The sequence below is a fragment of the Helicoverpa armigera genome, chromosome 14 (genome assembly GCF_030705265.1).
Source record: "Helicoverpa armigera isolate CAAS_96S chromosome 14, ASM3070526v1, whole genome shotgun sequence".
NCBI lineage: Eukaryota > Metazoa > Arthropoda > Insecta > Lepidoptera > Noctuidae > Helicoverpa > Helicoverpa armigera.
The window spans coordinates 11,283,586-11,299,944 of record NC_087133.1 but is presented as its reverse complement, the minus strand read 5'-3'; the positions used below and the strand labels follow the sequence as shown (position 1 = coordinate 11,299,944).

Here is a 16,359-nt window from a genome sequence, read left to right as displayed (position 1 = left end):
AGTGAATCAATTATGTTCTAGAAGCCGATTAAACATTTAATAAAATACAACACTTCATTAGTTTTGGAACGTACTTTAAATTTGACGCTACGAATCTGACGGAAACTCGCGTGACAGGTTCAATGCCAAGTGCCAACATATACAATGCGTTCACAAATAAGAAAATACTTCTCTACTGTGTGAATGTGGTGCATAAGGGGTGTCCATTTCGACCGCGCGGCCACCTCATAATTTTTGATGAAACTTTGCCAGGAATTAGTAGTAATTTGTTACTTTTCACTCCTCTTTTCCTGAATTTGTTACAAAAAAAACCAAGCCGCTATGACAAAGAACAGTTGGCCGCTAGAACCGCCACTTGCCGTAGTCATCGCCCGTGATTACTCAGAAACTATACAATGCAGATAGACGAATGATACATCAAAAGAAAGGTCTTAATTTGTTAAATTTGTTACAAAAATAAAAAAGGTCAAAACGTAGATATACAAAAAGTTATGCAATGTTAAGTTTTCAGGTTATGAGTAGGTAAGTATATCACCGTAGGCACCAAATTAATAGAGGCTAATGTGTATAGAAAATTAGTCTTTAATTTGTTACAGCGAAAAAAGACAAAAAAATACTAGAAAGCAGGTTCAATAATATGTTAGAGTCGATTTTAGTTGGCCGCGCGGACGGCAATATGCCTAAAATACAATTTCGTTTTTCTCGTTATTAAAAGTAGGTTTTAGCTTAATTAAAGTACTAGTCGATGGGTAACGTAACCTAGTTTGAATAAATGTAGCGAATTTAACTGCAGCATTCGTATTTTAGGAGATATTTACAAAAACACAGTGGTATGAAACTGTATGAGAGTAGGGTGTCCATGCATTTTCACATATTCGAAATTTTCGTTATTCACGTCTTATTTTTTTAGGGAGAGTGCATACTTTATAAAAATCAAAGTCACAAATAGATTAAAATTTCTTTATTTACAATCAACACAAAGGCAAACATATCAATTGTTTGCCTTTGTGTTAACACAATGTGTCAAAAATATGACACAGAGTTGAAAGGTGAACTTAAGCTAGGCGAGATCATAACATTTGATTTAAACGGAGCTGCAGACTCAGTTTTACTCACTGAATTGCTGATTACTATTAGCATTAAGGATAATTATTATTTCTTAGTTGGTACTATAGAATGTATACCAGGCACAAAAATAGGCCACTATAAATGTAATTTTTTAAATAACAATAAATATTTTTGTTACGACGACAATTCTTTTAAAATTGAAATAAGTACCTCTAAGAAAATATGTCTACATTCTGTGTCATATATTCGTGTCAGTTAATTTATAAATATTATGTTAGTTTATGAAGATTTTATATTTATCTGGTTGTCTTTTATTACTTGATTTGTTTGCCTTTGTGTTGATTGTAAATAAAGAAATTTTAATCTATTTGTGACTTTGATTTTTATAAAGTATGCACTCTCCCTAAAAAAATAAGACGTGAATAACGAAAATTTCGAATATGTGAAAATGCATGGACACCCTACTCTCATACAGTTTCATACCACTGTGTTTTTGTAAATATCTCCTAAAATACGAATGCTGCAGTTAAATTCTATATTTATTCAAACTAGGTTACGTTACCCATCGACTAGTACTTTAATTAAGCTAAAACCTACTTTTAATAACGAGAAAACGAAATTGTATTTTAGGCATATTGCCGTCCGCGCGGCCAACTAAAATCGACTCTAACATATTATTGAACCTGCTTTCTAGTATTTTTGTCTTTTTCGCTGTAACAAATTAAAGACTAATTTTCTATACACATTAGCCTCTATTAATTTGGTGCCTACGGTGATATACTTACCTACTCATAACCTGAAAACTTAACATTGCATAACTTTTTGTATATCTACGTTTTGACCTTTTTTATTTTTGTAACAAATTTAACAAATTAAGACCTTTCTTTTGATGTATCATTCGTCTATCTGCATTGTATAGTTTCTGAGTAATCACGGGCGATGACTACGGCAAGTGGCGGTTCTAGCGGCCAACTGTTCTTTGTCATAGCGGCTTGGTTTTTTTTGTAACAAATTCAGGAAAAGAGGAGTGAAAAGTAACAAATTACTACTAATTCCTGGCAAAGTTTCATCAAAAATTATGAGGTGGCCGCGCGGTCGAAATGGACACCATAAGGGTCCGTTCACACATACCGGCTCGGGTCCGATCGGCTCCAAGAGCATGATCCTCTCCGAGCCGGTGTGCCTGAACAGACACTTGGCGCAATCTAACACTGAACTAAACGTCTAACTGATTTTAATAACATTTGGTAGAGATAGAGTTGACCTTGAGAAGTTATAGGATAGTTTTTATCCCGGACTTTTGAATATTTCTAGAACTTGATGCGGGCGAAGCCGCGGGCGGAAGCTAGTGGGTAATAAATGTAAAAAAAAAAAGATTTTTCAAATAATTATTTTGTTTTATTTTACACATATCACTATAATCTACAGTATTTCTTAAAATTAAGCTGTAGCGGCTTGAGCGACTGGCTCTCCTTCATCATCACTATCTTCTTGTACCTCTTTAGCTAATGTTTTGTCGACATACACGAACGGGTCTATTTTGAGCTTCTCCGGAGATGGCGGACTGACCAGCACACATCTGCGAAAGAAAATAATAACTCATGAGCAACATACTAAGCTCTCCAAGTTACTAAAAAAATAGATACCCAAGATGAAATTGGAGTACATAATATGTATCTTCTTTTATACCAGAGACGGGCATTCAACTTTATATAAAACACTTCATAATCGAAACAGGCAAATATAGTTCGAAGATGAGTTTTTTACCTAGTTATGAAAAGTCCATCGCGTTTCGGACGCGCTGACTGCACGTCCTTCAGCAATGCTTCCAAGTTTTCGGCTACTTCTTTGGGATCCATATTTAACTGAAACGAATAGGAAAGTTCATTACCCAGAGACAAGAGTTCTTGGAAGTTAATTTAACAACTAAAAAAAACTGCATCAAAATCATTTCACTTGTGTAAGAGCCATGTGATAATAATATTTTCAGTTGAAAAAAAAAGAAAATAAATTTTATTGCGCAACCAAAGACGCATACCACAAACTTAAAATTAGACACAGAAATAATAAATAGAAGGGGAAAATATGCGTCTTAAAGCGCGCAATACGGCCCTCGCTCAGCATAATGCTGCGACCCGGAGCAAAAGGGAGTCCCAGTTGATTGCTTCGTTAAAAATAACTTTAAACTTTATTAGTATATTTTTTAACTGTTTGACAGTGTTTAATTAAAAACGAAGTCTCCATCACTCACCCTTCCGATGGGCACTTGAACAAATCCATAGTTCTCCTGATGTTCATCCTTCAGCACCCTGAACTGTACGCCCCCAGAGAACTTCCTCACCAGCTCCTTAAGGTTGGGGTCTAAAGTACCCGCGCGGACGTTGGGGAACCTTCTCTTCATAAGTCCTCGGATCGGTACCAAGTCTGTGAGTACATTTGGGTGGGCTAGCACATAGTCGTAGTCTCCTAGCTTGATTGTACCATCCTGTAAAAGAGATTTTAAACATTGAGATCACTTTCAAATACTCGTAATTCAAGTTTAAGCTCTGTTTGGCCTACCAGCGCTCATTCCGCGCGGTAAGAAATCTGTCATGCTTACTAACGCGATTTCGCTCGAATCTACAATTCCGATAATGCAGTGCACCTATACTATACATAACAGCTGACAGTTTAAAAGCGCTCTTATTGGGCTATTTTTCATTTCTTGTAAGCAGTTTTGCACAGCTGTCAAACATCCTTTGAGAATAGCTGCCCTAGCTTAAAAAGTAAAAAAATGACAATATTTACATTATTTAGTGCAACTAACCTGAATCTTCTTGATAAGGTCGGACCCTCCAGCGATACTGGCTCCAGCATCCATGGCTTCTTTGATGAGCTCTGAGCCCTTGCAGAACGCCATGATGGAGCGCTCCTCTTCTCGGGGAAACAGGTGGGGAAGGAGTGAGAGCCGTGTGAAACTGTCTATGAAGCGATTCTGTACATAGAAAGGAAAAGAAAATGTAAGTCTCTTGGAGCCTCACAGCAATCTTTTGTTGATAAATTAAATTTTGTAATGAAAAAAAAAAACAGATGTTTTGTGAAACTTACTTTTTGTCCAAGATTGCTTTGGGAATCAATCAGTTTAGGAATAAAAGTTTAAAATAAAATGTTTATCACCTAAGGCTTCGAATTTTGCTTTTAAATAGTTTTATCAGCCTTTTAAACCAACAAGCTAGACATGTCTGTTACTAAAAATATACACAAACAACAAACCTTTTTCGCGGCAGCCATGTTGAACTCTATCTGTGCGAACACATATGCATCAGGTACATTGTACATGGTAGGGTGATGTGTTTGCTGATGTGCTCTGACCGCATCCTCGGCAGTGTAAACTACCCATCGATAGTACTTTAATGGGTACACGTTATCTTTAGACATCGGCTTGAATGTGTCATCTACATGCTTGCTGACGTTTGTCTTGGTCGCGCCCCTGGAATTCATAGTTGCAGTTAATTAATTGTTGGCGTTGGATAGGGAATTCAGGCTCTTGGAATTATTAATTATTCAGAGGTAGTGCCCACAAGGAGTTCATAAATAAGTCTTGATCAATATTTTATATAATAGCTTTGCTTAAAAGCAAACATAACTTGTCTTCCACTTAAATTACAAAGCAAACAAACACATTAAAAAAAGTATTATGACCACATATTAACTTACTTATCCCTCCCTCTCTGGTTGTGAGGAATGAAACCTACTTTGGTGACTTCAACCTTAACCTTCTTAGCGCGGGCCTTCTCTCTGGTACCCTTACGAGCGGCATAAGTTACTGTAGCAGTGTGCAGAGATCTCTGGAAAAACAATATGAGTTTTGTTTGAGAAATAGAAGTTATTTAATTATAGTTTACCGTGAGAACGGGGCTGTTTTTCTTAAGCAGTTTTGGGAAGAATTCCTAGGTTTAAAAATAATGTGAGAGACGCCATCAAAATTATTGCTTGAAATAAATTATTTTGAAAGAACTGCATCTAGGCATGCTACTGGTTTATGTATGTACGTGAATGCATGTCGCTGGCTGATAAATATTAGAAAAATACAAAGAATTCACTCACCAACTTCGTTGTGTTTGTATAAAGCGATAATGTATTCGTGAACATGGAACCTGAAATGGAAACATTAATTTATTTTTATAAAAGATAATTATGTTACACAAATGATTAAACTATTTCAACGAACTTACGGAACAGAGTTCCAGCCATGGTTACGATATATTTGATGTTTATTTAATAGAAAATAAAATAATATTTTCTTATTTTGATAATTTTCGTAAGGTTATCCAGAGACAAACCCCCTGATGACGGATTCTTTTTTATTTTTCCTACAATGTAGGATGTCATGTTTAATTAAATCTCTCCCATAAATAAAATTTAATAATACAGTGCGTACCTTAATTAAATAATCTAGAAATTATTAAAAGATCATTATTATTCACACGAAACAAAATATTTACGACAGAACGACGTTTACGACATAATAAAAATGTACATTGTCTCTGAATGGTCTTTGTAACGGAATCAGTGTTCCCCTCTTCCTTAGTTGCACAGAATCAGGGAAATTTATAAAACTAAAGTTATTTTAAACCTTTCAATTTCAAAGATTTCCAGAGCTTTGAATGCCTTTTTCTTCGTGACCTGTTAAATTTTGAACAAAATATGGCTCTAAAATAAGGAAATTTAAAATAATATTTTAATGGACGAAAAAAATGACACTAGCAGGAAAAAAATGTGCTTCATACTGGTAACATTTTACAACAAAACTTTCAAAACATTCGCGTAAGTTGGATCGCGGACTGGCTGTAGTCGTTAGTTTTATTTAGAACTTAAAACGTAATGGATATGTATTAAACCAATAAGATTAATCAGTTTATTAATGAAATAGGTGTGAAAAGTAACGATGGAGAGAGTAAACATAAGTTTACTTGCGATATCACTTTGTGTTTTACTGTGGGGTGTGGCCGGCCAGTATGAATGGCAAATACGCGATGCTTTTGATGAAATTCGAGGCAAAGTTGACAAGATAAATGCAGATAACTGCTTTATAACGCATCTAGACGACTTGTATTTGCCAGAAGATTCAGTTTCCCACCACCCAGATGTGAAAGAAATAAACATAAACCCAGTGTTTCCGAATCGTACGGCGATGTTGCATTTACACAACATGGCTATGAACCGAGCGTTTTTCTGGAGTTATATTCTGCAGTCGCGGTTCATTAGGCCCGCTATTAACGACACCTACGACCCGGGTATGATGTACTTCTTCCTGTCATCAGTGGCTGATGTGTCAGCGAATCCGTACATAAACGCTAGTTCGATATATTTCTCGCCGAACATGTCATACACATCATCATACAGAGGATTCTTCAATAAGACTATGCCTAGATTCGCGCCAAGAGCGTTTAGGGCGGACGACTTTAATGATCCTGTCCATTTGCAAAAGATATCTACGATGAACACTTTCCATGTTGAAGATTTGGGTGCTTTTGACCCTGAGAGCCTGTCCAAGGATTATACGTCCGAGTTCTATAGGATTAACGAGTGGTACAAGAAGTGGCTGCCGGACAGAGTTGAGAAGCGTCATGACACTAAGACAACATACCAAGTGGAGATCAGATATGCTAATAATACTAATGAGACCTTCACCTTCCACGGACCACCTGGCAATGATGAGGTTTGTATGAAAATATTTTTGTTGATTCAAGTGCCAACTTTTCATGGGTCAGTTTCAGTATATATGAATTCTTAATCTATGGTTCCTAAAATCTAGTCTAGTCCTAAAATCTAGTATTTAAATATGTTTTGAGAAATAATTTAATTAAAAAAAAATCCATTGTCCTGCTGACTTATCTTATAAACTCATGTCATTTTTAATTAATAACTGAAACATTTTAATACTAACATCCACCTTACTTCACTTATTTCCTTAGAGAACCACATGTTATTCTGACATGTGCATAAGCCCAGTATTACTGCCAACTTTCATTAAAATCTGTCTAGTTTTGTGTGAACAGATATTCAAACATTCATGTTTATAATATTAGTTCATATATCTATGTAGTTAAATATTGTTTGTAAGGTTAATCTCAATAGCTTTAACGTAATTTATATATATAGATAATTGCTAAACTAAATCACATTATACTAGCCACACCGGATGCAGCGATAGCCTCCAGATATCCCGGCATCCTGTTTAGAATTAGTTTCCGCTTTATCCCAAAATTGAATGCTCAAATTAATCCTCTAAACATGTATTATCAGCTAATGCAGACAGGATGCTCTGATTAGAATATTAAAATTCTAGATTAAAAAAAAACTTTTTAAATAGACAACTGAAAAACTCAACTGTAATCATTTTCTAAATGATTTACAATACATAATCCCTAGAATGTCTATCATGCAGGGGAAAGATTCAGTAACTCTAAGAGGTACATATTTAGGTCTTTACAAACATCTTTGTCTTTAAACATCAATTGCCTTTACAACCATCATCCTCATACATTTTCAATGGAAAACCTTAATGAACTGTTCTTATGAATCGTCAAGTTCTATTATGTATAGGCGGCAGTAATTAATGCACTAGCAATATGCTTGTGTTCCTAAGTTAGCTGTATAATACAAACCGCTATAACTGGTGGATTTGTTATATTTAGGTAATGTTTAATACATTACTGCAAAATTATGGAGGTTTAAAACTTGAAATACCATTTGATAACTCATCATCTTCCAAGTCTTTTCCCAACTATGTTGGGGTCGGCTTCCATTCTAACCGGATGCAGCTGAGTATCAGGTTTTACAAGGAGCGACTACCATTTGATAGCTGTAATTTTCAAATAAATGCTATTGTTTTATTCTTTTATTTTTTTTCAGAACCCTGGCCCAGTAAACTGGACTCGTCCATACTTTGACTGCGGCAGACTGAACAAATGGTTGGTAGCTGCCGTCTCGCCCGTAGCCGACATATACCCTCGCCACACGCAGTTCAGACATATTGAATACCCCACGTAAGTTCTCCTAGCTTTAATAATGTTTGTACGAAATTGCTATTGTCAATTGAACATTGTATTCTACATAAAATGCAGCAACTGTCTGGCTGACCTTTTTAACCCAATTGCAACTTGGTACCCTTTGGTAAGACTGGTTATCAGACTTTCAGGCCTCTGACTACCTGTAAAGACTGCCAAAGGCGTTCAAATGACAGATGGGATCCACCATTTTAACGTGCGTTCTGAAACACGGAGGAACTCGTCAAATCCGCGCAAGCGCTGCTTAATCTTAGGTTGCGTCTACACGGTGCATGTAGCTGGAGCAAGTTAACATGCGCAAGTGCCAAGCGGCAAGAGCATGCGCGAGTCGCTGGATCCGTACGTTTTTTTTAAATGCAGGTAACCTGCACATGTGCCTCAATATGCGGAACCTACTTGCAGCGTGTAGATGCACCCTTAGGACATGTTTAGTATAATGTTTTTTTTGTTATTCAGGTACACAGCAGCAGTTGTGATGGAGTTGGATTACGACAGGATAGATATCAACCAGTGTCCGCCCAGTTTGGGTAACGATCGGCCCAATAGGTTCGCTTCGACGGCGCGCTGCAAGGAAACCACTGAGGTTAGACCCCTTTCCATATCGGAGCCAGTTTTAAGAAAACTCTAAGGCTAGATCTAGTAGTTAATGCTATCTGCCAAATAAAGGCTGCTCATAATGTCTGCGAGATATTGCTATATATCCAATACCTGTGAATGATCGAGTCATATGTGAACATAGTGCGAGCCGCTGCACGGCTGGGGCTTCCGTCGCGGCGGCTACCAGTGCCGCTGCGCGCCGGGCTACCGGCTACCGAGGCTAGTGCGCCGCCCCTACCTCGGCGAGATCATCGAGCGAGCCACCGCCGACCAGTACTATAATAACTTCGACTGCAAGAAGATCGGATGTGAGTATCACTTACTAAGGAACCCCTGTAACCTAGCTATACGTTGGTCAAAAAAATGAGAGTGAAGGATTAGTGAGTGCACCTGTGTCTGCGCAAATGCTCGTGCACTATAACATGTCCTGCGCAGTTGGCTGACCTCTTTTCATGAGAATAGCTGCCGTAGACGATAAACGGCTAGGAGGACATCATCATCATCATCATACATTGTTTTGCGATAGCATATAAACCCCATGTAGAAATTCAATCTCCAATCGCAAATTACATAGACACATCGTTCGATTTTTTTAAAACAACTGTTAAAAGGATCAAGTCATGTAGAAAAGTTCAACAAATAAAACAAAGTAGGTACCTACTGTTTCAGTAATTTAATAACTTCGTAAGCTTCAGTCCCACATTCACTTAAACGGCGAGAAATGTAGGAGTTTTTAAACAAACAATATACATTAGTAAAGTAATTGTAATAACAAAAAGTTCCGCTATAGTTCTGAAAATTCCTTTTACAAAAGAAAAGAAGTTTTAAAATCTGCTTTGGACGTAGTTATGCAGAAACGTTTCAACCCACTGTACGCGTAAATGCTTATATCTCAAATTCAAGTTGAATTTGTTTCAGTTGTATTCTTTTTTATTCTAACTAGTAAAGGTACTAGAGGTTTTATTGTTGAATTATATTGAGTTTAGATAACCATATGCTAAATTTTAGGCTGTTCAATCACAATAACTCGATTTCGGGTGACTTGTGGGTTGGAACGTTTTTGCATAACTACGTCCAATTTTGAAATTGTCATTCTATTTTAAAAATATTAATTCTATTTTTCAACACAGGGATTCAAAGACTGCCAGTACAATGGGAGCGTGCCCACCCGTTCCTCCGCGCGATCTACATGGACCGTCACTACGAGTACGTGAACGCGACGCCCGGCCCTTCCGCGCTTCATACGGAACGCGTCAATGTGTATGAAGTGCTCAACTTTATTAGAGGAGTGCAGCCTGGAAACTGTTCCAAGTGAGTTCTTTGTTAATAATAATCATCTGCCTAGTCTTCTACTGGAATGGCCAAAAATGTTCAAATGATAGCTGCATGGAACCCAAATGAATTGATGGATTTGAGTGTTAAAAACTTTTTTAATTATCTTGTAGCACAGCTGAAATGTTAAATGTTCAAAAGATGTAAATTATTAGGAAAAAACAATATAAGACAACACAAATGAATATGGATGAGTACAATAGACGCTAGGCGGCCATATCGCTAAAAAAGAAATTCTTTCAGACAAACTTTATTACACCACTTGATTTTCTTATTATTTATATTTATTTTCCTTTTAGATACAACCCATCGGATTTATTCCTCAATGGCGATATTGCTTATGGACACGAAGAACAATTCGAAAATCAAGCAAAGATGGCCGTGCGTCTAGCTAATTTCATCAGCGCCTTTTTACAGGTAAGATTATTTTTCCTAAACTGACTTCTCCATTCGTCTCTACACCTCAATCAAAAATTTCCAACAACCAATGGCTCAATGGACCTTTACCCTATTGGGGGCATTGAGATAAAATTTTTGCGAGGGTTTCATACTTATAGTAATCAAAAGCAAACTTTGTACCTTCTGGAAACCTATAGGACCAGGTAACTGTTTGGAACAGTCCCCAGCGGGATTTTTTTTAACAAAGAGACAAGGGGGTCATTGTGACAAAACAAAAATGAAATGATGGTTTTGTAGGACTCTTAAATAAGTTCAAGAACCAATACATAAGAGGGTTAATATCTTATTGTGAGTTTAAAGTATTTTATTGCTAACTTAGCATTCCATTGCATCAGGTGTCAGACCCCACAGAAGTGTTCAGCGGCAACCGCGTGGCGGATAAGCCTCTCACTGAGGATCAGATGATAGGAGAAACACTCGCCATCGTACTCGGAGACTCCAAGATATGGTCTGCTGGTAAGTTGCTATTTTAAAGTAACCAACATCAAGAAAGAGTTTCTCAATTTTAGGGAAAAACAACGAAGTTTGTACTTCCATATGTACTCACCTTATGTACTTCCTTATATGCTTCCTTATGTACCCCTTTTATGAACTTCCTAATATACCCCTTTTATGACCTTCTTTAGGTACGCCCTTTATGTACGCTCCTTATGTACTTCCTTATATACTCCCCTTATAAACTTATGCACTCCTCTTGCATACTTCACTTATCTACTCTCCTTATGTAATCCCTTTATGTACTCTCCTTATGTAATCCCCTTATATAATCCCCTTATGTACTTTGCTTATGTACTCCCCTTATGTACTCTACTTATATAATCCCCTTATGTACTCTCCTTATGTAATCCCCTTATATAATCCCCTTATGTACTCTCCTTATGTACTCTCCATCTCCTTATGTACTCTCCTTACGTAATTCCCTTATGTACTCTCCTTATGTAATCCCCTTATATACTCTCCTTATGTAATCCCCTTATATATTCTCCTTATGTACTCTCCTTATGTACTCTCCTTATATACTCTCCTTATGTACTCTCCTTATATAATCCCCTTATATACTTTCTTATATAAATCCTTATGTACTTCCCTTATGCATAACCCTTTTGAAGTGACAGTGTTGCACTGGGTTTACGGTATGTAAGACTTACTTTTCACTCGATTGTATGTTTAAGTACAGAAATATTGACAATGCAAGGATATTTGAAAATTAAATTAAATTATTGTTAGGTACATACTGGGACAGAAATAAGTTCACCAACCGAACATTCTTCGCGCCATTCGCCTACAAGACTGAATTGAATACCAGGAAGTATAAACTTGAAGACCTAGCACGATTGAATAAGACTGGTAAGTCATTGTCTTTTTAGCTCAAATATGTAGTTCTGAAAATCAAAAAAGGTCACCTCACCTTCCTAGACCCAGTAGTTACCTGGGCAACCAACACTGGCTGTGAGACTTTCTGCCTTCTGACTACCAGTAACGATTTCCAAAGATGTTCAAACGACAACCTTAACCCAGCAATTTAACGTGCCTTCTGGTAAAAGGAGGAAGCCTTTTTTTTAAAGACGTCAAAAATTATCAAATGATCCCTCCCGCTGTGGGTTAGCAGCGGTGACGGAGTGTCAGACTTACTGACTAAAAACCGTCGTGTTCTGTCGTCGGCATTTTATATACCAGGGCCGCGGTAAATCTTACACACACTGACCGCGCCCAGCGTTACTTAGCCACAAGAACAATCAATATTAGGAGAAATAGAATAATAAAACCAAATCCCATTCACAGATGAAGTCTATACCCAGAAACCATGGTTCAGTTTCCTAAAACAACGTTGGTCCACGAACTTCGACAGTCTTGAACAATATTTCTTGAAAATGAAAATTCGTGACGATAAACTAGGAAAATACTTGAAGAAATACGAAAGATTCCCCACTTACTATAGAGCAGCTAATCTGAAACATGGACATTGGACGAGGCCCTATTTTGATTGTGATGGGCACGTTAAGCAATGGGTTATTACGTACGCGGCGCCGTTCTTCGGATGGGATAGCGTTAAAGTGAAGTTGGAGTTCAAGTAAGTGTGTCTTGTTTTGGATGTAGATAAAAACTGCTAAAACTGAATCTGTATTTTTTTTAAATGTGTTAGTGTTTCGTATGAATATTTTTCCGGTATTTTTTTTTAGAAGTAACTTTCAATTTATTTACATAGATATTTACAACACAAAAAAAAAACTATCCTAGTATGCGTTTTGCCGATTCCAACAAATAATTTATTTGACATTCAGAAAATTAAAATTAGGTAAAAATACTGTCTGCACTAGGATAACCTTGTGCAACCTTGTGCAGACAGTATTTTTACCTAACTGCCCAGAAACATAACCCATGTTTCTTTGTAGCGAATTCTTTCCTCGTTAAAAAAATGTACCTCATACAAGATATTCTTAAAAAAAAAAAAATGTTTTACAATTATTACCTAAACTCCGTACTAAATTGCTTTAAACATTTTCAGAGGCGTGGTGGCAGTGACAATGGCTCTCATGTCGTTGGATATCAACCAGTGTCCCGACAAGTATTATGTGCCCAACGCTTTCAAAGGCACTGACAAGTGCGATAGGAGCACCTCATACGTAAGTATTTTTTTAAACTCTAAATTCCAAGCACAAGTGTTGTACCTATGTTTCCATAAAATACTCCACGACCTGATATACCCGGTCATACCTAACAAGTTTCAACTCATTCCTAATTTCAACTGGGAGATGGGTTGCACCTAAGTCGAAACTGGACAATTGGCGATTTCATGCTCCATAATTATACTTTTTTCTGAGCTAATATAATCATATCACTAGCCGGATGTTGGATAATATTTTTAATCTAGCATCCTCTGTATCCTGACATAACCAGATAGTCATATCATGCCAACCAGTTTCCTATCGCAAGTGTTTTTATTTTATTTCGAATAAAAAAAATTTTTTTTATCCATAACAGCATTTTCTCTAAATCAAAATCCATATTTCAGTGCGTCCCAATCTTAGGCCGTGGCTTCGAAGCCGGCGGCTACAAATGCGAATGTCTCCAAGGATTCGAGTACCCATTCGAGGACCCGATCACATACTACGATGGCCAAATCGTCGAAGCTGAGTTCCAAAACATTATCGCAGACAAAGAGACGAGAATCGACATGTTTAAATGCAGGTTGGCAGGTGCAGCTTCTATTCAAAGCAGTCTAGTAATTATAATAGGCGTTTTGTGCCTACTTTTTAAGCTCAGATAGATTTTTGATACTAAAAAGGCAGTTTTTTTTTAGTTTATTTGTGTTTAGGATCAAAGTTAAAAAAATAGTCGAAGTAAAATAGTCTACATAGAAATGTAACTTGAATTGTAAAAGATATATTGTTATAGTTAAACCCAGTGTATACAGAGCAATATCAGGTATTGAAATGATACCGATTTTAGGTTTAAAGAGAGTTCTACACTAAAATCTAAATGGCTTGAACATATCATTTAAGGCCCAGCACAAATTACACATAAATTAAATTTTCTCAGTAAACAACTATGATAAGACAAATATGTACTTTCCATATTAGAGGATCTTTGTAACATATCAATATTATATGATATTAATATTCAAGACAAAACGTAGGATTAACTTGTATACCTGAAACAGACAGATCTGATTTATTATTTTAACTATAAGTTTAAATTATAAGCTTTTTCACAAAATAATGTTCTAGCACTCGAACCTATGCATTCTATTATGTAATGTAATGAAATTACCTATCTTAAGCTTAACCTGCTCCTTTAATCAAAGTGCTCAATTTGTAATTTAATAGCTTCAGACGTATCTTTTATCGCAACTTTACATTTTCGATCCCGATGTGTATATTAAGTGTTCCTTTCAAATTTTTTCTTGTGTTCATCAAAAAAATAAATTACAAAGCACTTTACTGAACCATATCTTTGGTAAAGAGACTTATTTGTCAAACTTAGGTTTTAGATATAGGCGTTAAACCTAGCCTAACACAATACAGGATTGTATTATACAATACAACTTGCCCACACGATTTATTATGAATCTCGCATTTATAGAGCTTTTAGATAGTAAGTGTCTATACATTTTCTTACAACTTTTTATACTGTTTTAATATATTAACTAGCTACATTATTAATATGATATTAATACCCTTGATATTCTACTTAATCGTTTACTTAATTATACACATGTTTTGTGTAATACAAATATGAAGCCGTCCATTTTAGACTGTCATTTTACGACGTTTATAGCTACACATTGTAAGATTTATATATTTAGATTTAAGTATAGTATTATATTAGTATTAGAATATATACACAGTGTTACAAAAGTATTCGGCTTTACGGGTACTTTTGTAACCCTGTATAATTAAACAATAAATATAATCATATGTAGTAATTTGCACAAGTTAGTTAATTACTAAAACTTATATGCAATAATTTTGTGTATTTGTAAATTATTGTTGATCAATAAGATTTTGCAATCTCAATAATATTCATGTCATGAACCATACTTTGTAATACAAATAATATTGGGAATTTGTATTAACAGACATTACAATATAACTTTTTTTTGAAGATTTTTTAAAAGAGGAAAGGATCAATGAGGGATAAGAAAAAGGAGGATGCAAACAGGAAACCCAAATTGGGATCTTCGATTCTTCTATCTGTTGGCTGCTTCCTATATAATTTAGAGCAGTGGTTCTTAACCGGTGGTCCGCGGCCCACTGGTGGTCCCTGGAGACATTCCTAGTGGTCCGCGAAGCTTAGCTTCGCGACGTTGCTATACATAATCTAACATAATTTTTAACGATTTATAATATTGCGAGCGGGGATTTCGCATGGACGTTTCGCATATCGGGTGTGTCGTACCTAGTCCTCCCATTCATGAAAATGTATGTTTGGGCTACATTTTACGTAATTTTGGTTTTGAGTCTGAAAAATAATTAAAATTTCGCGCTCGCTTCGGTATTCAGAAATATGCCTGTATGCCTTTATTTTTTCATTTGTCAACAAACAAAAAGTTAAGTACGTTTGGGCAAAATTTTACGTAATATTTGGTTTAAGTCCGATAAAAATTTCGCGCTCGCTTCGCTCGCGTATTCTGAAAATATATGCCCTTAGTTTTGCATTTGTCAACAAACAAAAAATTTAAGTACGTTTGGGCTACATTTTACGTAATATTTGGTTTAAGTCCGATAAAAATTTCGCGCTCGCTTCGCTCGCGCATTTGGAAACTACATAGGCAAGTTTTTCTTTATTTGCATTTGCTTACCTACACAACTGCCGACATGCGTTTAGCTTTGAGTAGAACTGACCCAAAAAAAAACAGTTTTTTTTTTTTGATAAATAATAAAGAAATTAGTGCTCATTTAGGTAAACCGATGAGGTGGTCCCCGGCAAGACAAAATTTAGTTAAAGTGGTCCCTCATGTCAAAAAGGTTAAGAACCACTGATTTAGAGTACCAAAGAAAGTTGGTAGCTACAAGCAGTCCCGTATAATTTATATTCATGTAAATATCTAGCTAAAAAGTTGCGTGTAACTTTTATTTGCCTAAATGTAAACATTCCATTACAAGCTAAAGTTCGCTTGCAATATCCCAGTACCATCCATTAAAAGTGCCTTTTTGTAATATTTGTAATAAATATTTTAAAACAAATTGCTGTTTTTTTTTTTGTACCTTTTTATTTAGATCGAGAATTTTGCACAGTAGTTTTATATGTCAATCATAGATTTTACAATAATCTTATCACTTTATACAATGTCTACTGCCTGAATCGTATTACGACCGTTATTTTACGGTTTATACATATTTCACAAGAA

The 16,359-nt window shown here is 36.0% G+C and overlaps 2 protein-coding genes across 2 annotated transcripts; one reads left to right on the top strand and one right to left on the bottom strand.

The window, feature by feature from the left end:
* Positions 1-2,444: 2,444 nt before the first annotated feature.
* On the bottom strand, positions 2,445-5,437 carry LOC110375090 (large ribosomal subunit protein uL1m). The gene is made up of 8 exons (XM_021333067.3): positions 5,283-5,437; positions 5,155-5,204; positions 4,765-4,895; positions 4,321-4,537; positions 3,875-4,042; positions 3,320-3,553; positions 2,836-2,933; positions 2,445-2,647 (listed from the first exon to the last, which is right to left on the bottom strand). Exons 1-8 carry the CDS (start codon positions 5,299-5,301, stop codon positions 2,509-2,511), a joined length of 1,056 nt encoding a protein of 351 aa, XP_021188742.3. The 5' UTR covers positions 5,302-5,437; the 3' UTR covers positions 2,445-2,508.
* Positions 5,438-5,850: 413 nt separating this feature from the next.
* Positions 5,851-15,136, top strand: LOC110375095 (uncharacterized). The gene is made up of 11 exons (XM_064037797.1): positions 5,851-6,769; positions 7,966-8,099; positions 8,577-8,703; positions 8,860-9,025; positions 9,848-10,028; positions 10,349-10,466; positions 10,844-10,964; positions 11,736-11,855; positions 12,291-12,579; positions 13,015-13,132; positions 13,522-15,136. Exons 1-11 carry the CDS (start codon positions 5,996-5,998, stop codon positions 13,774-13,776), a joined length of 2,403 nt encoding a protein of 800 aa, XP_063893867.1. The 5' UTR covers positions 5,851-5,995; the 3' UTR covers positions 13,777-15,136.
* The last annotated feature ends 1,223 nt before the right edge of the window (positions 15,137-16,359 follow it).

Excerpts from the sequence above, each read along its gene's own strand:
- LOC110375090 (XM_021333067.3), bottom strand. Across the intron at positions 3,554-3,874 it reads ACCTTATCAAGAAGATTCAG|GATGGTACAATCAAGCTAGG; the intron begins GTTAGTTGCACT and ends TCTCTTTTACAG. Across the intron at positions 2,648-2,835 it reads GATGGACTTTTCATAACTAG|ATGTGTGCTGGTCAGTCCGC; the intron begins GTAAAAAACTCA and ends TTTCTTTCGCAG.
- LOC110375095 (XM_064037797.1), top strand. The coding sequence starts at position 5,996 with ATGGAGAGAGTAAACATAAGTTTACTTGCGATATCACTTTGTGTTTTA. Across the intron at positions 9,026-9,847 it reads CGACTGCAAGAAGATCGGAT|GGATTCAAAGACTGCCAGTA; the intron begins GTGAGTATCACT and ends TTTTCAACACAG. Across the intron at positions 13,133-13,521 it reads GCGATAGGAGCACCTCATAC|TGCGTCCCAATCTTAGGCCG; the intron begins GTAAGTATTTTT and ends TCCATATTTCAG.